General features: G+C 37.6%; 1 protein-coding gene across 2 annotated transcripts in view; it reads left to right on the top strand.

The window, feature by feature from the left end:
- Positions 1–25,851, top strand: part of SLC35D2 (solute carrier family 35 member D2) — a gene marked incomplete at its 5' end in the record, with an annotated part of 60,429 nt that overhangs the window by 7,741 nt on the left and 26,837 nt on the right. For both annotated transcript variants that reach the window (XM_084236632.1, XM_084236631.1), the window contains 4 exons: positions 6,545–6,578; positions 9,075–9,161; positions 15,057–15,124; positions 25,759–25,830. In XM_084236632.1, coding sequence (XP_084092758.1) covers positions 6,545–6,578; positions 9,075–9,161; positions 15,057–15,124; positions 25,759–25,830 — 261 coding nt within the window. The remainder of the gene's footprint in view (positions 1–6,544; positions 6,579–9,074; positions 9,162–15,056; positions 15,125–25,758; positions 25,831–25,851) is intronic.

The raw sequence follows: 25,851 nt of genomic DNA, 5'->3' as shown, positions 1-25,851 counted from the left end.
TACAACCTGGCTTCCACGAGAGTTAACTTTATTCTCACACTGGTACCAGATTGAAGGCTGAGAAATTTTTTTGTGATATCTCCCTCCCTATTTTTTAGTAGCTTGAGATAATGACTGGTGCCGGGGACCAGCCTCCGGCAAAACGTCTTGTCAGGGGTTCCTGAAAGGATGAGACGGCCTAGGCGAAAACGAAAGAACTGAAAACTTAAGGGCTGAGGGGAAGGGGAATGAGGTAGAATGAGGAGACACTGACACTTGGTGAGGTGCTAGTATCTTCTGCCGAGAGACTCAGCAGGTCTTTATTTATTCATTATTAGTAATAATAATAAGAAAATACATTATCAAGTGTAAAGCATAAACAATTAGTATATTATGTTTCCCATAGACTACTGGCCCCTACAGGTCTCAGCTAGACGGCAGCTCTCAAGGTTAACAGATAATAAACCAAACCTAACATTAAAGCTACTTATTTTTTCATTTAGACAATTATTGAAAATAGTGAATAACCGCCAGTGCATCCCTATCAGCTAAAGCCTAAGCATCAAAGGACTATTCTATTCACATGACCTTCAGCCGGAGACCAGCTGCTGCTCAGCTATCAGAACTTTTTCTACCTAGAAATTCTTTAACTCAAATAGCTTCATATTAAAAACTTTCCCAAGAAACTTCAAGAGAAAACAAAATAGAAGGACCTACTACAATTGTGCTGAATTGCTTGTCAGGCATGCACAACAAACCATCTTCCATTGTCAAGTGGGCCAAATTGTTTAATAATTAGTTTCTAATTTTCCATGCCGTTTATTTGCAATATACTGATGCATATAATATAGTGCCTAATATACTTTTTTGGGAAATTTTTTCTTATTTATGACCAAGAACAAAAAGTGAAGGAATGTTAAATCTTCATCCTCACGGTGTGAGGCACAAGGAATCTTCAGCCCCACGGTGTGAGGCCCTTTAGCTTCGGCCCCACGGTGTGAGGCCCTTTGGGCTTCGCTGCTTGCCAGTGTCTTATCTGGCTGGGGCATCAAGGCCTCCTGCAGCACCTCCCCCTTTTTTGTTTTTAGTCATCATCTGTATAGTTTTTAATTCAACACGTGACTGATTGATAGCATGGAAAAGCAATTTAATAAAAAATGGGAAGAGTATCAATATAATTATGGTGACAAGCAAAACAATACCTAAAGTAATAAATGATGGGAACCAGGTGGCCTTAGTGGTATAATGTTGCAAGGAAGCCAGGAAGGAAGCGGCAACTTCTGCAGGTGTGGATGAGGGGGCATGAGCTAAACTAATTGCCTTAATATCTTTCTGCAGAGCAGTAAGGTCCAGGGAAACGTTTGTATTATTCCAAACACCCAGTAAATGATTTTTGACATTATTCCAAGAAATAGAAGAAGAGTTATAAACATGTGGAGTGACACAAATCTATTTGTAATCAGAATGACATTTGGTAGTCAAATGCGTTTTTATGTGTTGAATTTGATTGCCAATATGTAAAAGTGATTCCTCAAGAACATTTAAACGAGCTTCAAACTTATTATCAACGTGGTCTTGGATAATCAAAGCATGTGTGATGTTACGAGACAAATCATTAACATGGGAGGCAGTATGAACTTGTTGTACGAGAGCAGTAGTAGAAACAGCAACAGAACTAATAATAGCAATAAGTGCCGTAATACCCAGTATAAGCGCCGCTACAAACCTTTTGGAGCGACGCAGTCCCTGTCCCACAAGCTGAAGAGTATACAGTCCAATGTCATCATACCACGGCTGTTGTAAGCTTACAGGGAGCATGACATAAGGAGGCTGATGTAAGATAACAAAAGTAGCTTTAGACAATGAGCTAACAGAGGTAATACAGTTGGTGAGAATACAGCCAGTACAATTAACATGAAAAGTATGGTGATGATAAGTAATGGTTAAATGTCCGGGGCCCTCAATGAGGAGGGCATGAGGGGGGCCCACACAAGCCCGCACGGTGACAGCATGAATAGAATGTCCAGGTCGGCGAAAAAGCACAGGTGAAGTGGCGGCAAGGAGGCGAAATAAGTCCGGGTATGCACGGGAACCATTCGAAGTGTTGATGATGTAGGTGGGAGTAATCCATCCCGCTGAATACCATCGAGTGATAGGTTCAAGGGGTGGGATGAGGCGATTTGACCGGTTGTAGATGAGCGCATCCTGCAGAAGAAACCTATAATCCTTGGGGACATTAGTGGCAGATGTAACTGCTCCAAAAACTGAAAAATCATAAATAGAAAGATTAGTCTGGTAAGGCTGGAAACGAATTCCTGCAGAGGGAAACCTACAATTATGCCAGGTGGGAAATCTGTGATTTGTGTTAATAATATTCTGGGAATTATCTGAGTTATAAATTGAACAGGCTGGGAGAGTGGAGGATACTGAAACTCGAGTTATGTTTTCATTAGTGCTGCGAGGACCAAGGAGAGATATAAGTAGTACCCATAAATCACGGTTAAGTCCGGAGGAGGAAGGCTTTGAAGTTGCTGTCAAAAAATATTTATCGTTAATAGGTAGGCAGCCAGGTAGTTGAGACTTCATATAGATAGGATTGGATGTAAAACACATAGGAGGTGAATCCATGTGTCCCTGAAAAGAAAAGTTATTAGTGCTTTTAAATAAAACAAAAGAGTCTGAATCTCCACCTAGTAAATCAGAATAATTAGTGTACACACGGGGCGAGGGAAATCCCCAAGGAGTGGGATGGAAAAAGGGGGGATCTGGGATGTAAGCCCAATAAGAAACAGAAGGCATGAGAGGAGTAGGAGAAGTTGGGGATATTTTACATGATAAGATTGCTAGCATGGCAAGGAACATGGTTTCTGGGGTGATGTGTGTGTTTTGCTGTACAAGTAGTTGTCGAGCGTTGGAGGCCAGGTTTCTGAGCAGATCCCAATTATCATGATGAGATGTCTCACGGACCCGAAGATGGTGCAGAGAAGAGGACAATCTTTCAACGGGGGATCTGGAGCGATGGCTTCTTGGTGATGAGGGATAGGGTCCCGGAGGACTGTGCCTATTTATTCTAGGGCAACGGTTGTTCGACCGGGGGCGTGTCCGTGAAGGCTCTTGAGACATGATGTCGGATCAGTCTGTCAGGAATCCAAACTGGGCTGTCCGAATCCTGTGGAAAGATACAAGCATAGCCTCTCCCATTTGCTAATAACACATCAGGGCCTTTCCATGTTCCGGAAAGGAGATCTTTCCACATCACTTGAGGTTTAGGGGCCAGTTGGTCAGGATCCCAATGTCTATTAATTGGTGACATTCCTTGAGAATCACAATTTAAATAATTGATGACAAACATTGCATGAGTTAAAATATGATGAGCTGAACTATGTTTAAAATCAGATTGTTGTAGTTTATATATCTGAGACTTTAAAGTCTGGTGGGCTCTTTCAACAATAGCTTGCCCTTGTGGATTATAAGGAATTCCTGTAGAATGAGCAATTTGAAATGAAGCACAAAATTTCTTAAAGGCAGAGGATGTATATACAGGAGCATTGTCAGTTTTAATAGCACGAGGTTTGCCTACGTAGGCAAAACAAAACATTAGGTGTTGAGAGACATCTTTAAAAGCTTCTCCTGTCCGGGCAGTAGCCATAATAACATGAGAAAATGTATCTATGGAAACATGGACAAAAGTGAGTCTCCCAAAACTAGTAACATGAGTGACATCCATTTGCCAGAGATCATTTGGTCTGAGGCCTCGTGGGTTCACCCCCATCGGAAGTGAAGGGTGAGTGGTGGGGCAAACCGAGCATTTGCGAACAATTTCTCGGGCTGTTTCTCGAGTTAGATGAAACTGTTTCCGCAATGAAGCGGCATTTTGGTGATGAAGGGCATGATCATTAATTGCCTCCTGTACTGTGAATACTGCTGCTCGAGTCAACAAATCGGCCAGTTCATTCCCACGAGCTAGAGGACCTGGTAATTTAGAATGACCACGAATATGGCCAACATACACTCTGGATGTCCTAGATCTTATTAAAGTTTGCAGCTCCAATAACTGTGGAGCAATGGTAGTTTTAGCATCAGCAATTATAGCAGTCTCAATATCAGGAAATAATCTGGTCACATATTGGGAATCAGTAAAAAGGTTAAATGGCTGATTTTGTAAAATTTTAAATACTGTGAGAACTGTAAATAATTCAGTTTTTTGGGCTGAGGTTTCTGTTGTCTGGATGGACTCTGGTTTGTCATTGATAACGAAAGCAGCTCTACCGTTGGAGGAGCCATCCGTAAACACAAGTGCAGCAGGTTCTGGCAAAGGCACAGCACTAACAATGGTTGGAAAAATAAAAGCCTGTTTCTTAAAGAAATGAAGCACAGGATCGGGAGGCAAATGATGCCCCAGCCAGATAAGACACTGGCAAGCAGCGAAGCCCAAAGGGCCTCACACCGTGGGGCCGAAGCTAAAGGGCCTCACACCGTGGGGCTGAAGATTCCTTGTGCCTCACACCGTGAGGATGAAGATTTAACATTCCTTCACTTTTTGTTCTTGGTCATAAATAAGAAAAAATTTCCCAAAAAAGTATATTAGGCACTATATTATATGCATCAGTATATTGCAAATAAACGGCATGGAAAATTAGAAACTAATTATTAAACAATTTGGCCCACTTGACAATGGAAGATGGTTTGTTGTGCATGCCTGACAAGCAATTCAGCACAATTGTAGTAGGTCCTTCTATTTTGTTTTCTCTTGAAGTTTCTTGGGAAAGTTTTTAATATGAAGCTATTTGAGTTAAAGAATTTCTAGGTAGAAAAAGTTCTGATAGCTGAGCAGCAGCTGGTCTCCGGCTGAAGGTCATGTGAATAGAATAGTCCTTTGATGCTTAGGCTTTAGCTGATAGGGATGCACTGGCGGTTATTCACTATTTTCAATAATTGTCTAAATGAAAAAATAAGTAGCTTTAATGTTAGGTTTGGTTTATTATCTGTTAACCTTGAGAGCTGCCGTCTAGCTGAGACCTGTAGGGGCCAGTAGTCTATGGGAAACATAATATACTAATTGTTTATGCTTTACACTTGATAATGTATTTTCTTATTATTATTACTAATAATGAATAAATAAAGACCTGCTGAGTCTCTCGGCAGAAGATACTAGCACCTCACCAAGTGTCAGTGTCTCCTCATTCTACCTCATTCCCCTTCCCCTCAGCCCTTAAGTTTTCAGTTCTTTCGTTTTCGCCTAGGCCGTCTCATCCTTTCAGGAACCCCTGACAAGACGTTTTGCCGGAGGCTGGTCCCCGGCAGACTGGAACCAACGGACAACAAGTAAGCCGGAGGAGGTGTAATGCTGCCTTGTTTAGTATGTGTGAGGTAGGGTCAGGAGTCAGTATCCAAACTAGCCAGTGTCATTTGTTGAAAGACTCTGCTCCTTCTCCCCTTCTCCTTACCACTACTCTGCAGTGTACCTGTCTCCATACCCTCTTCCATTGTCCTGTTTGGACTATGGTTTTACAAAAAAACACAGTGTCTCATTCATTGTAGCTTTAAAGTGAACCCTAGCATCCAATAGTCCTTCCTCCAATTTTGTTCTTCTTCAAGGTAATCATGGGTAATTATTGCTCTATGTTTTCCATTCAGTTTTTGATCAGGTTTTCAGTTTCTGTAAAATACTTGCTGGTATTTTTACAGAGATTACATTGATTTTATAGATCAGTTTGAAGATAATGAACCTCATTACAATACTGAGTTTCCAATCCATCAACTTTATTTAGGACTTCTTTCATTTTTTAGATATTGATTTCATTAAATTTGTTCCTGGGTATATTATTTTAACAAATAGTATAATGAATTGCTCTGTATCCATTATCTGGTTTCAACACCCTTTTTGCTCTTCTCCCCTACCTTTTATATTCCTCCTCCACTCAGTTCCACCATTTTCCCCTAGATTGTATTGAAACAAATTAAAATTATATCATCATATGTACTTTGACCTGCACTTATGAAAGATATGGATTCTTTTCTTTTAAATAACATTACCCCAATACAATTTTATACTTAGAAAAGTAAAAAATAATTCCTTAATATTATAAACTATGTACTTAGTGTTATTTGATGTTTTTGTTGGTATTATAAATGATATCTTTAAAATAATTTAAAATAAGTAATATCTTTAAAGTGAATAAATCTTCACTTTACTTGATTCTTGCTGGCATATAGATACAAATGATTTTTTCATGTACTCATCTTTTATCCAGTAAACTTGCTAGAGTTATTTATTAATTCTAATAATTTAACCCAGATAATTTTTGGCTTTCTACATATACCATCATGTTTTCTACTGATATAAAGACAGTCTGCTTCAAACAGCAGTAGGAAATTACTAAGCTTAGCAATGATCCCTTTTAAAAAGGAAAGGACATGAAAAATCAACAAATTTGATATTGTTTTCATTGTCTAAGAGTGTAAATTGCCCAAGACTTTAAAATAACTTTATCATTGTATAATATAGATTTTTTCAAATTTTTATCAGTTGCTAAAAATACTTGTTTTTCTGTGTTCTTTGTAGCTTCCCGTCACCGATTTGTCTTGGAATTGGACAGGTAAGTGGAAAAAAAATTAAGCTCTAAATAAGCATCAGTATATATGAGAAAAATGTGCTGTCTTTGTTTAAGACTTATTCTACAAATGTATTCTGCTGGCAGACACAGGGGTATCATGGATTTTTTTGTGAAATAAGGTGAAATAGTGAGGTACACTTTATTTCATTCTGTGATTTAGGAATAGCTATATTTATAGGGAAAAATGACTACTTATTTTAACTTTCCTAATTGAATTTAATTACTGTCAAGCATGGGCCCAGCAGACTCAAAACCTACGATGGCTGTTGGGTAAAAGTGCATGGGTAGGGGCTGGTGGATGGCAGGGAGCATGGTTACCCCCATCCTGGAAGTGTGCACTGGGTACTTGGTTTAAGCAATTGTGTGTGAGAGGAAAAGGTTTGGGGAGATGAGACAGCACCTGCTATGCCCTTATTATAGAATTTCAGAAAGTTTTCAAGAGAAGTAGGGAATTTTAATTTTTACATCAAATCTAAATTTAAAATTTATTTATGCATACAAGAATTGGGGTATAGACCAGAGGTGCTGGGGTGTGAGAGGATTCACCAGGGACAGAGCGGGGAGCACAACAGGCAGATCTACTGAAATACACTGCTGAGGGGAACAGCGGGCGAGACAGGAGAGGTCTGCTGTGCCATGTGGGTATCTCCCTGGCCAGGGATCAAACTCATGCTCCAGTGACTGGCCATAGCTCGATAACACTGAGACTTAACACCTTGTGTCACCAGGGAGACCCAAAAATCTAATTTGTAAATGCTGGTGCTGGATTGAGATTTCTAGATAACTCTTATAGGCTAAGCAAAGAATGTTTGCAGTTTGCTTCCTGCAGATTTGTTTTCAAGTGTAAGGATGAGCTTGGATAAGTTGTCAGATGAACTTCATTTGACCTTTATTCTGAAATTCCCCATTAATACTAATTTGCCCCTTGTTTATTATTCTGGTGATATGCTGATGATTTCCAGTAGAAAAGTGGTAACAGGCATGGTTAAGTTTAATTTATGGGGAGAAAATTTAAAATTATGAAAATTAACTAAATTTAAATTGTGCATCTTGAAATAGCTGCCATTTGTATGGTTAAACATGATTTTTATTAAGTGTTCTGCTAATAAGTCCCTCTTAGCAACATCATTTTAGAGAAATGAAGGAACAAGGAAACTGTATTTCCTTAAGGTCAAAAAATATATGATCTTTATATACTAGTGTGAAACTCTGTAGAAATAAGTACTTTCAATATCAGAGAATATTTGATAATGTGTCCTTGGTAATCTGTAAGGCAAGTAAATTTACTGGTGTGTACTCAGTAAAGGTAAAGACTTTTTGATTGGCAATTTGTTTGGGGAAGAGACCAGCAGACCTAATTTTAAAAGTTTGAATTCAGAATATTTTAGATAAGTGCTAGTACATTTCTGAAAGAGTTATAATGCAAACCATAAATACAAACTGCAATTATAATCTGGAATGGACTCTAGTTATGTAGAGTCTATCCTAAGCATTAAGTTTTTAAACTCATTAGAGTCAAAATTTAGGATTGTAATAATGTTGAAGTCCTTAAATTTTTGCATTCTAACATGAAAAAAATTAAGTAAGTTCTAACATTTTCATTGGAAGATGATATTCAATTGTTTATTTTGGGATGATAATCTGGAGTATTTTTAATATCCCTGCTCTGCTCCAGATTAATAGGATTTGAATGAGATTTAAAAAAAAAATTTTTAAAGTTTTTTTAAGATTTATTTTTTATTTATACAAGAACAGGGGTACAGGCCAGATGTGCTGGAGGGTGAGAGGACTCACCGGAGACAGAGTGGGGCACAGAACAGGCAGACTGACGAAATATACTGCTGAGGGGAGCAGCGGGTGAGACAGGAGAGGTCTCCTTGCCATGTGGGTTGCTCCAAGGCCGCGGGGATCAAACCTGGGTTGCAGAGGCTGTGGACAGCTTCATAGCACTGCGCTCAACTGCCTGTGCCACCAGGGAGGCCCAGGATTTTTTTTATAATACTGGCTAGTATGCAATAAATTCCTTTCAAAGTTTTTCTCTTAATTTATTTTCTGTATTACAGAAATACTGGACTTTTCAAAAAGTATGTTTATGTGTGGTATTTCCTCCCCCCTTCCACTTCCATACCCACTCTATGGGGTAAGGTAACCGTATGTGGGAGTATGGTTCAGGAACAGTGATTGACCTCACTTATTGTATGGTCACCTTTGGGAACATTGTTCTGTTTTCTATGATCGTTCCTTTAGCCCCTTGAGATAATATGTATGTGTATGTCTGTTATACCTGTGGTTTTAATAGAATCCATACAGTGGCAAGAAAAGTGTTAATACTCCAAGAAATCATTTTTTAGACCCTAGAAAAGTGAATTTTGGGGATGTATTTTTTTTGATGGATCTGTTTTCTTTAGGTGATGTCTTTGTGCCTGAAGCCACCTTCCCAGATATTTCGCTGAGGTTTCTCTCTCCCCTTTTCTTTAGATGGCAGCTACCATAATGATACTGTATGTGTCCAAGCTAAATAAAATAATTCACTTCCCTGATTTTGATAAGAACATTCCTGTAAAGGTAGGTAATGAAAGTACATACAGTTGTGATGGAATATATGAAAATGCTTTAGAATGACAAATTGATCTTAGAGTACAAGGTCTGTTTTCATATACACTATGAAACTGTACTGTGAAACTTTTGTCTAGGGTAGAAACTTCTTAAGGAATATTTTATATCATTGTAAGCATTTTAAAATTGTGAAATGTGATCTATGTATAGGGAAAATATATAATACACAAATGTATACTTGAATAAATAATCAACCCTGTAACTATTACCTAGGTCATCAGATGGAATCACAAAATCTCATTCATTATTCTGATTATTAATATAATAAACATTGATAAGTAATTTTCTTTATTTCCTTGTAATTTTTCTAAATTTGTATGCATCCCTGAATAATATAATATAATTTGGGGGGGGGGCTACAAAAATAAAAAGTACTGCGCTGAACATATTTATACTTGGATTTCAGGTAGTATTATCATGACAAAATAGATTGTTTTGTTTCTTAAACAACGGAAGTTAATTTTTTCATAGTGCTGGAGGCAGGAAATCCAAGATGGAGGCGTCCGCAGGCTTGGCTTCTGATGCCAGTTCTCTCTCTGGCTTGCAGACAGTGGCCTTTCACTGTATGAGCACATGCTTTTTCACTGTGGAAACACAGCCCTGGTATCTCTTTCTCTTCTTATAAAGACACTCGTCATTTGAAATAGGCCCCACTCTTTTGTCATTTAGCCTTATTTACCTACTTTTACTCCCTATATCTAATTATAGCCCCATTAGGGGTTAGGGCTTCAAAATAGGAATTTTGAGAGGACACATCCAGTCCCAAACAACACAGTGTGAATGAGTTTCTTGGGGGTAGGGGGGTAGCAAGAAGTGGAACCTCTGCCTCTTAGGGCGTGCTTATCTTCAACTTGAGTATATCATGTCAAGCTGTTTCCAAAGTGATTGCACCAGTTCACACACCTGACAAAACTGCATAAAGTGTCTGTGTTGCTCTAGATTCTTGCCAGTCCTTGGTGTGCCACTCACTTTAAACCTTACTAATTTGGGGAGTATGTAATGACATCTTTTAGCTTTAATTTGCATTTCTGGTTACTAATGAGGTTGAGAGTCTTTTCACTTTTTTAGTGCCCATTTGGATATGCCCTTTTTTGAAGTACCTCTTAAAACTTTGGCCCACTTTTTTTTTTTTTTATTGACTTGATGTCTTTTTCTTACTAATTTGCATAGGAGTTTAAAAAATATATTAATGATAGTCCTCTTTTCAGTTAATACAGTATTATAAATGCATTTTCCCTCTCTGTGTGGTACCTTTTTCTTTTCTTTTTCATTAATGTGTAAAGTCATGAGCTGCATAATAATGTTTTGGTCAACAGCAGCATATACATGGTGGCCCTTATAGGTAATAGTGTGTAACAGGCTATGTCATCTAGGTTTGCATAATTACACTCTGTGATATTCCTCCAATCATGAAGGAACCTAACAAATTATTTCTCAGAATGTAGTCCCATCATTAAGTGATGCATGTCTGTATTCCTTATCATAAACAGGAATTTTAACTTTTTATTTCCTTTTTATTTTTATTCCTTTTATTTCCTATTTATTTTAATTCCTTTTCATTGGAAATTAGTCAAAATTTTCAGTCTCTTCCTTTATAATTATTGTTTTACCTACTTAGAAAATCCTTTTTTATTCTGTGGTCAGAAAGATATTTTTCTAGATGTGTTAGGCTTTTAATCTTCTTGGATTTCATTTTGCGTATGGTGTGAGATAATGTTTTAATTTTATATTTCCCCCCAAATTCTCCAAGACTTTTCCTTTGTCCATTAGTGTTTTCTGTACCATTACCACCCAATCTTAATTATTTCATGCTTCATGAAAAGTCTTACTATCTAATAGAGCAAGTCTTTCTTCTTAGTTCTTGGTTCTTTACATTCCTCTATGACTAGAAACAGCTTTTCAAATTCCAGAAAAAATAATGATCTTTTAGGATTATTTGTGATTGCGTTGAAGTTTTAAAGCATTTTGAGATGAATTAACATCTTTCAAGTGTTTAATCTTTCAATCCATGAGCATGGTACACATACTCTTTAATTGCCCTCAGTAAAATTTTATAAGGTTTCTTTTTATAGTTCTAACATTTTTTGTTAGATTTGTTCTGAGGTACCTTTTTTCTTGCTGTTGTGCTTTAAAAAATGACATTATTTGAAAAACAATGTCCATGTTTTATACTGTTTTTATATCTGCAAAAGTGTGGAATATTAATTATAATTTAATTGTAGTTACTTTTGGATTATCTATATTCATAATCAGTTCATCTGCAAAAAATGACAGTTTGTTTTGATTTGCCAACATTCTTCTATTTCTTTTACTTGCTTACTGCATAGCATAGGACCTCCAGTTCAGTGTTGATTGAAATGGTACTACTGGGTTGTAGGCTTAATGTCCTTGATATCTATGTTGGTTAAAAAGTTTAGTTATCACATTGTAGGGTAAGGAAAAATGTCAGGCTTTTCTGCCCTCCTGCCATTAGAATAGATGACGGATCCTTGTGGTCCTGAATGCATGCCTGATGGCGGGCACCTGGAATAGGGTGTGGGCATAGGTAGATGGGATTCACCTGGGCTGAGACTGGGCTTTTAAGGGCGGTGTCATGGGGACGCCAGCAGAAGCAGAAAGAGAAGCTGAGAAAGAAGTAGCAGAAGCCAAGAGAGAAGCAAGAGCTGCAGAAGCCGAGAGAAGGCTGGAGAGCCCAGAGTGAAGACCTGCTGGGGTCTGGGAGGCCTGCCAGCCTACCAGCCCCCCAGCACCCCTGCCTGCCATATACCTGGTAATCCCAATAATAAAACTGCAAAACCACTGAGGACACCAATTCCTCCTTTACCCGGTCTGCTGGATCATAGAAAACCTGCACCATGTCCATTCCTGTCCTTACACACATGACCTTTGATCTCAAAGGGAAACTTAACATTTCACCATTAAGTATGTTATTTGCTGTAGGTTTTATTGTAGATACTTTTTATCCATATTCCAGGTGACTTGTTGCATAGCTTAGTGATTCAGAACATTAATCATTGTATTTCTCAGAGGTACTATGATTACGGAATTTGGGGAGGACTCATCTAGGCAGTTCTAACTTAAGGCTCTCAGGTAGTTGCCCACAGACACCGGCAGAGCAGAAACAATGACAGCAGATTAGTGCAAATGGGAGCTGCTCACACATCTCTATTCAGTAACCTCAGGCTTCTCTGTGTGTTTCCCCATGTAGACTAGTTTGACTTTTTTTTTTTACAAAATGACAAAGGAGGAGAAGAATGATTACACGGTAGCTGAAATCTTCTAAGAGTGAGCGATTCAAAAAGCAAGGCCCAAACTCTGTTGCCTTCTATGACTTATCTTGGGAGGTCACATAACATCATTTCAATTGTATTCTATTTGTTGAAAACAATCCCATCCAATTTTAAGGAGGGGGGGAGTGTCAAAGTCACATTTGAAGAGAATGTGGAATAGGAGATATTGTTATAGCCATCATCTGTGAATTTTTCTCTTTCTCTTGGTTATTTCTGTCCAATTTTTTGTTTTCTTTTGATTTATTTATTTTGAGGCTGTTTTATTAGGAGCCTAAAAATTTGATTATTAGTTAATTCTTCATGGTAGATTATAAAGTCTTTACTTACATGATATGAACCTCTTCTGATTCAGTTCATCCAGTGTTAACCTGGGTGTGATAGCAGGTATACCTAACTTACAAGTGCTGAAGTTGATTGTGAAGTACCCTCCCCCTCAGCAGTGTAAAGTCTTTCACCTATTTACCCCTCCTCTCTTCTTTTATGCTCTTGTCAACAGGTACTTTAATACTTTACCTTCATTTAAACCTTATAATACATTAAAATTTTTTTAAAAAGGAATGTTTGATTACATTTTCACACATATTGCTTCTTTTGTTTTTCTTTCCTTTTTTCATATCACATTTTCCATTTTCCTCCTAATTAAAATATCTACTTCCTTTATTTTTTCCTTATTTTTAAATTTTTAAAAAATGTATATATATTTTACATCATTGTTCATTTTTAAACAATGCTTACTTACCCCACTCAGGTGTAGTCCCCCTAGAATTTCCTTCCCCAAGGTACCCGTGCGCCTCTCCCCCTCCCTCCGATTCCTCTCCCTCCCTCTTCCCTGCAGGATGTCTTTCAGAATGTATGGATACTCTACTGATGGTGAATTTCTTTAGTGCTAGTTTGAAAAAGTCTGAAATTTCCCCTTGGCTTTGAGAAGTATTCTTGTTGGTAGAATTCCAGTTTGGCAGAAGGTTGAAGACGTAGTTCTGTCGTCCTCTGGCATTCATTGTTTCTCTCTGGGATTTTGTTTTCACTTCACTTTTAGTCTGGGGATTCTTCACTATTTTCTCATTTCTTTCATGCTTTTATGCTATAAGTTATTTTACCTAGCACTTTAAGTTGTTTTCCACAGAGAGACTAGGGCAAATAATCTAGTGTACTTTTACTGGAAACCACAAGTCATTATTGGTCTTATTTTGATTATATATGTGGAAATGGAGGCAACTGATTCTTTCAATGCCTTAAAATCCTGAAAGTTCTAATTTCACCCACGGTGTTACTGTCGAATCAGGTGTAGGTTGTTAATCTGAATGTTGACAATAAGGGGAAGGTCCTGAATCTCTTGGCCTCTCTTATATGTTTGGTTTATTTTTGAGTAAGTCTCCAGATAATAAAATTGTGTAACTTTTTTTTTTCTTGCACATGACACTGAATACTTCAAAATCCTTTTAAGGATCGTAGTTGCACGCTTAATGTCCTTGATATCTACGGTCTGTTATGCTGGTTAAAAAGTTCTTATAAAATATACATTAAAATATATAACATTATAATATATGATAATAGATATTGTTTTCTTATGAAATTTACTTATGGAAGACTAGATCTTACATTTTGTTTGGTTTCTTTTGTATGTTCTGAATATTTCTGCTGACAATTAGAAAATAATTCAGGAGCTCATAAACCTAGTTTAAGTACTTCTGGTACATTATTTGGCCTTGGTAGATATTTAATCATTTGGGGCCTTTAAAACAAATAAAGTAACTCCCAAAAGTGTGCCACTATATACAACTATTTATGTGACACCTACCTTGTGACATGCAAGTGAGAGACAAAAACTTTTGCCTTTGTTTAGAAAGTGACATGTTCATGTTAACAGAAATTTTTTTTTTTGTAAAGATTTTATTTATTTATACAAGCACTGGGTATAGTCAGAAGCACGGGAGGGTGAGAGAATTCACCAGTGTCAGAGGGGAAAGCAGAGCAGGCAGAATGACGAAGTATACTGCTGAGGGGAGCAGCAGGCAGCAGTGGACCCTCGCACCATGTGGGACACTCACGCCATGTGGGACCCTCCTCCGGTGGCTGGGGATTGAACCAGTGCTATAGAGGCTGCGGGCAGCTTAGCAACCCAGAGCTCAACCGCTGCGCCACCTGGGGAGGCCCATGTTAACAGAAATTTGCACACCTTTCACCAACCTTCTGAGTCTCATGCATACACTATAAATATCCATCCTCAACTCACTACCCCAGCCAGGGGTCTCCACTCAAGAGAGGTGCTTGTTCAGAACCTTACTTAATCTACTAATATGGTTAGGGTCATCAATTCCATTTCTATCCAGTTTCTCCTAGCCTATGATTATGAATATCACTGTCCATCTGACTATTTTGATCATATGGAGAAACTCATGGGTATGTTTTGGATGCTTGAAAATTTGCAGTCATTTCAGGAAATGGAACTCTGATTTATTTACTGATGGGGAGTTCATATTATTTTGCTTTATATATGAAGAGATATCCATTATTGAAGTTCTAACCAAATATTCTTTCTTTTTTTTCATTGAAGCTGTTTCCTCTGCCTCTCCTCTACGTTGGAAACCATATAAGTGGATTATCAAGCACAAGAAAATTAAGGTAGAGTGGATGATATTGGTTGATGATTCTTCACTTGTTTGCTTCTGGTGATATAAAGACCAAGTTTCATTTTCATGATGTCACTTGAGTTCCATGTAAAAGACAATAATTAATAATTCACAAAAATAAGGTAGAATTTAGAATTTGATAAAGTGTTTAGAAATGTAAAAAAGCTAATATTTTTTCCCTGATATTCAAGATTGAACATTGAATATGCAATAAACAAGTTATGGTTTATCCAGAGAGTTTCATCCATTTCAACATAGTTCTGTACAACTTTTGATATTGTTACAGTTTTAATAAAATCAGGGAGCATTATTAGATCTGGTCTAGTTCAAGGTGGTGCAGGGAAAAGCAAATGACAGATGCTCTTTTCATGTGATATATGCCTCTGAAATTTGCATTTGCATTCATTATGGGGTCTGTAAAAAATGAAAATGAAAGTGTAGGAAAGACCAAGCCATCTCCCAAATCAGAAAACATTCTGAGAAATATGTAGCCTAATGAATACACATGAATAAATACTTAAATAGTGAGAAAATTAAGTCTGTGCAAAGGGAGACAAAGCAGAGGAAAACCTGTTTGTAAAGTGGGAAAATGGAGACAACAAGGAGAAGACCCAGGTGGGAAATTAGGCTATTACCTTTTACTCCTGTTTGGATAGGAAGGTAGTGGTTGAGAAAAACAAAATGTAAAATATTATTTTTAGGTATATATTTTAGTTGGTTTGTTTTCTTCTTGGATAGGACTGTCAAATTTTCTTAATTGCCTCAAATTTATTTTGAAGCTTCCTGTGGTAGATGCTACTGCTGTGTCACCTTGCATCCCCCTGGCCTGTATCTCTGTTCATCCATAGCTGTGGGGTACAGCTTTCATTCACAGGGACAACTTCTCACCTCTCACATTGGGATTTCTGCCTCTCAGATGAGGGCTTTGTTTTTTTAGCCATTTTAGAAACATCTTTATTATGAGTGTCCTCAAACACTTTTCTACCTGCATTGCAGAATAGGTATTACTTCTATTCACTAAAGTAACTCTGTTTTGAATGTAGTAAGTAAGTTGTGTTCTTAGAAACATTTTTATTGCTTCTTTAGGTGCCTATCAGATGTGGTAATATTTAGTCTTCTTAGGTGACATGGGGATTTTCTGGGAGAAGAGAACCAGCAAATGAAATTGAGGGGGAAGAAAAAAGGATCACTTTTACATGATCTAAGTGTCATATGCTCCTCTCCTCATATTTTCCATAAAGTGTTACCTCTAATGACTTGATCAGATTCAATTTTTCATGCAAGATTTATTGGTGATATTTGCTTCTTTCTGCTGCAACATGGTGTAAATGTTGTACCTCCCTCTGAATGGCATTAAATGGATCAATTTCACTTTTTAAAATAGTTTTGGGCTTCCCTGCTGGCCTAGGGGTTAAGTTTCAGTGCTATGGTGACAGCTTAAGTTCAATCTCTGACCAGGGAGTTAACCCACATATGGCACAGCAGACCTCTCCTGTCTTGCCTGCTGCTCCCTTTAGCAGTGTATTTCAGTAAATGCACCTGCTTAGTTCTTCCATGCAAAAATAAATGAAACCTTTAAAAAATTTTTCTATTTTCTGTGGAGGTTCAGCAGTAATAGGGATTGCACAAATGGTAAAATTCTGAGTCTTCCTTTATCTTACAATTTCTGTTACACATGGACTCTTGGATAGTCAAATTTTTCCTAATATATTTTTTAAGAGAGAGAAAACATATGGCAATATATTAGTATCAATAAAATCTAACTGGTGGATAAAAAAATAAATACATTTCTAGTTTCTTCTTTCTTTCTGGTTACTTCTCCCTTCCTTCTCTTTTTTCCTACTTTTTCTGCCACTAAACACACTGCTTAGTCAATGTTGAATTTTTTGGGTAAATATCAATTGACATTTTTTTTTATATTAGTTTTTTTCCACCATCCCCGTAATTTCACCCTCTCTCTCCCCTCCCATCTTAACCTCAGAAACCTCACTTCACTTATTAGTATCAGCTAATTTTTGTAAGTATTTTGAATCATTGATGCACCTATTATGCATGTTCATATTTGTTTTTGTCATACTGATTTGTTTTACTGCACAAACTCCTATTGTGCTATAAATGATAACATTATTGTTTTTCCTTACGTCTGACCAGTATTTCAGTGCGTGTATACACCACATCTTCTTGTTCAGTCTTCTATCACCAGGCACATAGGTTGTTTACACAACTGTTGTAAATAATGCCGGAGTAGACGTTGTAGAACTTAAAATGATTTTGGCTGGTTGTTTTGCATTCTTTGGATAGATACTTGAGAATGGGATTGCTGGGTCATAGGCTATACTTTCATTTTGTTTTTTTAAGGTATAGTCTGATCATTTTCCAAAACGACTGAGCCAGTTTACATTCCAACCAACAATGCATTAGGGTTCTTCTCTCTTCTCATCCTCTCCAGCACTTGATGTTGGGAGTCTTCTAAATGTTGCCATTCTCATAGGTGTGAGATGATGTCTCATTGTGGTTTTGACCAGTATTCTCTCTTATTAAAAGTGACGGTGAGCATTTTCCCATATATCTGTTGGCATTGTAGATATTCTCTTTTGGTGAATTGTCTGTTCAGATCTGCTGCCCATTTATTAATTGGGTTGTTTGTGTTTTTGTTGTTATTGTTAAATCGAATGCTTTTTGTATGTCTAGTATACTAACCCCTTGTTTGTTGTGTAATGTGTGAATATTTTCTCCCATTTTGCAGGATGTCTTTTTAACCTTCTTGTATTTTCTTTCACTGTGTAAAATTTTTAACTTGAGGTAATCCCAATTATTTATTTGAGCTTTTTAACAAATATTTTATTTTATATAATTCTTACATCATTTTTCATTTTTGCACAATGTATGCATTTTCATTTTGGTTATATTCCCCATACAAATACACCCCCCCCTTATTTTGACCCTAATCCTTCCTCTCTCTGCCCACCCCCCCCCCAGTAGTGTGTCTCTGGTTTATAGTAGTTGCTTGTTGATTTTGATTTTTCTTTTTTATAGTTAGTCTTTTTCCTAGAAAACCTAAATAAGGGACCAGGAAAAAGACCAATTGTTTGAGTTTCATTTCCCTTGCTGTAGGGGTCAAGTCTTCAAAGACATCTTTATCACTGATGTCCTGGAATGTATTGCTAATGTTTTCTTATGTATATTTTATTGTTGCAGGTCTTAAATCTAAGTCTTTAATCTGTTTTGAAATTATTTGTATGCATAGAGTTAGACAATAATCTAACATCAATCATTCTTTTATATGTGACTGTCCAGTTTCCCCAACATTGTTAAAGAGACTCTATTCATTGTTTAGCTGTAACTCTTTTATAATAAATTATTGATATATGCATGGATTTAATTCTGGGCTTTTGGTTCTGTTCCATTGATTCATGTGTTCATTTTTATTCAAATGTCCTATTAATTACTATTGTTTTATAGTATAAACTCAGGTAACATGTAGTAATACTCATCTGAAGTTTTGATCTGTGGCTTTCTTTTATTGTGCTGTCTTTAATTTTGCTGTTAGAGAAATGTTGGCATCATAGAATGATTTAAGGAGCTTTCCTTCTTTTTAGATTTTCAGAAATAATTTGAGGAAGATGGACATAAGTTCTTTAAAGGTTTGACAGAATTCAGTTGTAAAATTGTTTGGCCTGGGCTTTACTTTTTGGGAACCTTTTTGTTACTCTTTCAGTTTCCATTATTGTGATCAGTTGATTCAACTCTTCTATTTATTTCAGGTGTGGTCTTGATAAACCATATTGTTTTAGAAATTTTCCATTTCTTTAAATTTATCAAATATTTTGGCACATCATTGGTCGTAGTAATCTCCGATCCTTTTAGTTTCTATATCATCTGTGGTAATTTCCCCTCTTTCATTTCTTATTCTGTTTATTAATGTTTTCTCTCTTCTTTGTAAGTTTAGCTAAAGGTTTACCTACTTTATCTTCTTGAAAAACCAACTCCTAATTTCACTTATCTTTTGTTGTTTTGTCCTTTTGATCTCCATATTGTTTTTTGTGCCCTTGTTATAGCCTTCTTTCTACTAAAGTTTGGTTTTATTTGTTCCTTTTTTACAAGTTGCTTTTGGTTTAATATTGTTTATTTGGGGTTTTTCTTACTTAATGTGGGCCGGTGCTGCAATTATCTTGTCTCTCAAGACCAGTTTTACTAGTATCCCATGAATTCTGACAGCTTGTGTCCTTAGTTTCATGGTATTTTTTGATTTGTTTTAATTTCATCTTTTAGTGATATCAAATTGATCTTTTTCACTTGTTAATGATGCTAAAGGGTTAGTCTGGTCCCTTCAGTAGAAATTTGCCCATCAATCTGTCACCTTACTGTTTTGGCATCCATGATGATGATCACCTAAATCCATTGCTTCATTACAAATTACAGAATGGTGATTTTCTAATAATATTACCCCCTTTGCATGTACTATTGACCCTGGAACAATGCAGGGGTTAGAGATGCTGACCTCCTGTACAGTAAAAAATTCACATATATGTTTTGACTTGCTGAAAACTTAATTACTAATAGCCTGCTATTGACCTGCAGCTTTATAACATAAAAAAGGTGTTGATTAACGCATACTTTATAGTTACATGTTATATACTGTATTCTTAAATTAAGCTAGAGAAAATAAAATGTCATCAAGAAAATCATAAGGAAGGGCCTCCCCAGTGGCCAGCGGGTTGAGCGCAGCACTATGAAGTTGTCTGCAGCCTCTTCAGCATGGGTTCTATTCCCAGCTAGCCAGGGAGATACCCACATGGCGCAGCAGACCTCTCCTGTCATGCCTGCTGCTCCCCTCAGCAGTGTTCTGTCCATCTGTCTGTTCTGCTCACTGTCTCTGGTGAATTTTTTTCACCCTCCCATGCCTCTGGCCTGTACCCCAGTTCTTATATAAATAAAACAAATCTTAAAAAAATCATAAGGAATAAAAAAAATATGCTTTCAGTAAGTACTGTAGTATATCAATGTGAGGTTGTAGAGGCAGGACTGGACACGGGGCAGGTTTTCTAGGATCCAGCAGACCAGGTAAAGGAGGAGTCAGAGTCCTTAGTGGCTTTTTGCAGGTCTTTTTAGATTACCAGGTACAGGGCAGGCAGGGGCGCTGGGGGGCTGGCTCCCAGCCCCCAGCCGGTCTTCACTCTGGGCTCTCCGGCCTTCTCTCAGCTTCTGCTTCTCTTGCTTCTCTCTCGGCTTCTCTTTTGGCTTCTCCTGGCGTCCCCGTGACGCCGCCCTTAAAAGCCCAGTCTTAGCCCAGGTGAATCCCATCTACCTATGCCCACACCCTACTCCAGGTGCCCGCTATCAGGCATGCATTCAGGACCGCAAGGATCCATCATCTATCCTGATGGCGGGAGGGCAGAAAAGCCTGACATTTTTCCTTACCCTACAGAGGTTATATCATATTTTTACAAGAAAACCTGTATGTGTTCTCGTATTTTGAGATCATGTTGTTCAAAGTCAACTCTGTTGTCTAAAATTCTTTAATAAATACAACTTTTCATAATTTCACACAGGAAAGGTAGGATAAAAGTTTCATTTTAAATGTTCAGAGTAATAAATTAGTATCTTGTCACTTCAGTGGTCACCATTTAAAGTATTTTTTTTTGTTTGTTTTTTACTATCATTGTGAGCTCATGAACTTCATTTACTTAGTACAAGTCTTTCATCAGATATGTGCTTTGCAAATATTTTCTTTCATTCTTTGGCTTATCTTTTCACTCACACAGTGCTGTTGTTCTGCAACTATCCCAGGTCCGGAAGGTTCATTGTAGGTTCAGGCAGCTTGAAAGAGAAACTTGGAGCCCTTGGCATCATCCCCACAGATCAGGGGAAACAAACTAGGATGGAGATAGCAACTTGGGCCCCCCTGTGAATCCCTATATGCTCGTGCTCTTTCTTCTCTCCACTGCACTCTGCCGCAAGGTCCTCTGCTGCCCCTGTCCTCTGCTGCCGCCCGTATATGCTCGGTCTCCCTGCTCAGGTGTGCCCACTCATGCACGTGCACACCACACTCCAGGAGCCACTATCAGACCACATAGAAGCTAGTGGATGGAGGGAGGGAAAAGCCTCATAACTTCCATTTACCCTACACCTGTCTTTTAGAATAGAGGTTTGAAGTTTTAATAAAATTCCACCATCAATTTTTCAGTTCATTGATCATGTCTTAGGTGCTGTATCTAAAAATCCAAGATCACCTAGATTTTTCTCCTATGTTTTCTTCCAGAAGTTTCATAGTTTACATTTTACATTTAAGTGTTTGATCCATTTTGAGTTAATTTTTGTGAAAGGTATAAGGTTTACTGCATTCATTTTTTTTTTGTTTTGCATGTAGGTTTCTGTTCTTTGATCACCATTTGTTGAAAAGACTATCTTTTTTCCCCAATTGAATTGTGTTTATTCCTTTGTCAGAGATCAGTTGACTATATTTATGTGGGTTTATTTCTGGACTCTTCTTTTCCACTCATCTACTTCTTTGGTTTACTTGATGTTTTAATTCATTCTATAAATATTGGGTTGTTGGAAAGGTCATGACACTTTTTGTTTGAAGAACATAGAAAAAATGCGTCATGACTTTTCTGACAACCCAGTAATTTTTGATGCTTAAATTGTCCCATTTCAAGCTACAAGAGGCTCTTTGTATTGGTTTCCATGTTCTAGGGCCCCACTTTTCTTGCAATTTCTCCAAGAATCCCTTAGTTATTTTTTAATGTTAAAGAATATGTTGAGGCCACACTTTGGGTGCTGTACATATTTTAAAAGAAGGATCATTATCTTGATGACTATCATATAAAGTGTGAAAGAAAGAAAGGGGACAGAGATGACTTTGTGGTTTTGGCCTAATGAAGTGGAAGAATGAGATTGCCACTGATTGGGTCTGTAATTAAAACTGTTAGGTGGTCTGGCCATTCTCTGTCTAACATGTTAAGGAACAGCCAAACTCTTTTCCCCATTGGCTGCACCAATTTACATTCCAGGAGTAATATAATGGTTAGATTTCTCTGCATTCTTGTCAAATTTGTTTTTGTCTGTCTGTTTGACTTGATCTAGTAGTTGTGAAGTGGTATCTCATAATGGTTTTAATTACATTTCCTTTGTCCGATGATGTTAAGTATTTTTTCATGTACTTATTGGCTATTATTTCATGTACTTATTGGCTATCTTGTGAGAAATACCTATTCAAGTATTTTGCCTATTTTTAAGTTATTTATCTTTTTATTGAATTACAAGTTTTCTTTAAATATTCTATTCCCTTATTACACGTGATTGCAAAATTTTCTCCCATTCTGTTGGTTGTCTTTTTACTTTACGTTGTATTTTAAAGCACATTTTTTTTTTAAAGATTTATTTATTTATTTATACAAGCACTGGGTACAATCAGAAGCATGGGAGGGTGAGAGAATTCACCAGAGCGGGGAACAGAACAGGCAGACTGACGAAACACACAGCTGAGGGGAGCAGCAGGCGTGGTGGGAGAGGTCTGTGCGCCATGTGGGACCCTCGCCAGCAGCTGGGGATCAAACCAGTGCTACAGAGGCTGCAGACAGCTTCGCAGCCCAGCGCTCAACTGCTGTGCCACAGGGGAGGCCCTAAAGCACAAAAATTAAAAAAAAAATTAAGACATGAATTAATTAAGGTAAAATGTGCATAACATAAAATTTATCAGCTTAACCATTTTAAATATTTTAAAATTGTGCTAAATATACATATCATGAAATTTGCTATTTTAGTCATTTTTAAGTGTACTGTTAAGTGGCATTAAATATTTTCATAATGTTGAACAATTCTTAGTTACCTATTTCCAGAACATTTTCATCATACCAAAGAGAAATTCTGTACCCATTAAATAGCAATAATTCCTATTCCCCTTTGTTCCAAGCCCCTGGTAACCTCTGTTTTACTTTCTGTCTCTACAAATTTGTACACTCTAGATATTTCATACAAGTGGAATCTCACAATATCTGTCCTTTTATATTGACTTATTTTATTTTTTTTAAAGATTTATTTCTGCATACAAGAACTGGGATATAGGCCAGAAGTGTAGGAGTGGGTGAGTGGACTCACCAGAGACAGAGTAGGGAACAGAATAGGTGGATTAACTGAAATACACTGCTGAGAGGAGCAGTGGGTGAGACAGGAGAGAGGTCTTCTGCACCATGTGGGTCACCTCCCTGGCTGGGGATTGAACTGGTGCTGCAGTGGTTGTGGATAGCTTCATAGTGCTTGCGTCTTCACACCTTGCACCATTGGGGAGGTCCCTACCTTGACTTATTTTAATTGTCATAATGTTTTAAAGGTTCATCTATGTTGTAGCATGTTATCAGAATTCCATTCCTTTCTAAGACTAAATAATGTTCTGTTGGGCCTCCCTGGTGGCGCAAGGGCTTAAGCACCACACTATGAAGCAATCCAAAGCCTCTGCAGCACGAGTTCAGCCCCCGGCCAGCCAGGGAGCAACCCACATGGCACAGCAGACCTCTCCTGTCTCACCTGCTGCTCCCCTCAACAGTGTATTTCAGTCAGTCTTCCTGTTTTGTTCCCCACTGTGTCTCTGGTGAATCCTTTCACCCCCCTCCCATCTCTGGCCTGTACCCCAGCAAGTTGTATGCATAAATAAATAAATCTTTAAAAAAATAAAATAAATATATGTTCTGTTGTATGTATATATCATATTTTGCCTGTTCATTTATAAAAGCTTTAGAATTTGACCAAGTCCACCAAACAATTTAAAAATGAACAGAGGCACTAAATAGACATTTTTCTGAAGAAGTCATCCAGTTGTCTAACAGGTAGATGTAAGGTGAAATTCCCCTCATGAAATCCCTAATCAAGGAAATGTGAATCAAAATCATGATGAGGTATCACCTGTCACCTGTAAGAATACTTACCATCAAAAAATGTGACAACAAGTATTGCTGAAGATATTAAGAAAAGGGACCACTTATGTGTTTGTGGAATTTTAAACTGGTTCAGCTACTATGAAGAACAATATGGAGGTTCCTCAAAAAATTAAAAGTAGAGCCATGTTTGATCCAACAGTTAGTTCCACTACTGAGTATCTATCCAAAGGAAATGGAAACAGATTATAGAGGAGATATATGCTCTTTTTAGCAGACTTTGTCGGTCCATAGCTTTCTGGTCACCCTTGCGCTGCTCTGTAATCCCATGTTTCTCCTCTGTATTGAAGCTCTCACCTTCCTGGTGTTGGGGTTTACACAGCTTCTTGAAGTCAGCATCAGTGAGATGTTTTGGGATTTGTACCCTACCAACATCAATTTTGGTAGAAGTAGCGATGACAGATTTCTGGTGTATTTTACACAGAGAAACTTAATTGAAGGACAGGGGTCCAGTCTCAAGTAAGAAGCCTCAGCTGCTTCAGGAAAACCACCCTCCTGCCTCTGTGGCACCTGGTGAGGGTGAGCAGCATGGTCCGAGCAGCGAGGCAGCTCGCGGGTATCTTTCCTGCTGACTGAAGTGTTTAGCCGTGGCTCAACACCTTTTGAGGCCCCTTTTCAAGGGGATACAGTTGGGCATTTGCGAAGGTTAGCCTCTCAGGTACTGCCATTCTTGTCACCACCCACTGGTTTTGTGACAATGCAAGAACCTTCTTTTTCTTTTCAATCCTGGATTTAGCTGCTGAGTACTTACTTCCTCTTGCACATGGTCTTTCTGATGGGGGATATTTGCTGTTTGCTCTGACTAGGACTGGATTTTGGATTTTGGCTGCAGTGGTCTTCTCCTTCATAAGGATTTTGGCCTTGGCCTACTCAGCCTTGCCACGAGTATCAGCCTGCTTGGCTCAGATTTCTTCTTAGTAGCCACCTTCTGAGCTTTTTCACCTGCCATCTGGCAAGAAAGGAAAGTGTTAAGTATCTTACAAGGCATTAAATGTAATCTCATTACATAAAATTTTGGGGAAAAACCACTCCTTATTTTGACATCTAACAAACTATTTTAAATACTCATTTTTAGTCTTTTTCTCTGTACAGAATGCATATTGTTGCAGTTATAGACTGCATAGTTTTGTATCCTCCTTGATTTATTTAATATTCATATTCCAATGATGATAAAGTTTTGTGTGAGTTATATGTATAATGTTCCTTCATGTGGATTTATCATAATTTATTTAATCATTCCCTTGTCTGACCTTTAGGTTGTTTTTCCCAAATGTGCTACTTCAGTGAACTTGTTTGTGCTTTTTATATCTTTTGGATTATTACCTTAGAATAAGGTTTAAAATAAGTAGTAATTAGGATCAGGGATAGGGCCAATTGTGGTTGCGTATACCTAGTCCCTCCTTAATGTGCCAGAGGCTGTCTGGGGCACATTGTATACAGTCTATTGTACATTTAGCACTGTCTTCTAAAAGGTGGATTGTATGATGTTTTATATAGCTAAAAAGTTAAAGTGGGATGAAATTATTAAATGTCCATTTCTTTTTATTAATGTGATTTGTTTAACCATAAACAAATGGGAATTAATCTAATTCCTTATATTTGATCTGCAAACTTAGTGGGTTTAACTAAAAATGTAAAAACATGTTAAAATTCTTAGTATCTGATGTTACTTACTTGAATCTTTTCCTGACAGCTTGCCGATGTTCACAGTGCTCAGGAAATTTACCATTCCACTTACTTTACTCCTGGAAACCATCATACTCGGGTGATTTTTTCCCCTCTAATC

The sequence above is a fragment of the Talpa europaea genome (assembly GCF_964194135.1).
Source record: "Talpa europaea genome assembly, chromosome: 7".
NCBI lineage: Eukaryota > Metazoa > Chordata > Mammalia > Eulipotyphla > Talpidae > Talpa > Talpa europaea.
Note: the sequence above shows the minus strand (reverse complement) of the source record. Positions and strands in the feature narration are given on the sequence as shown.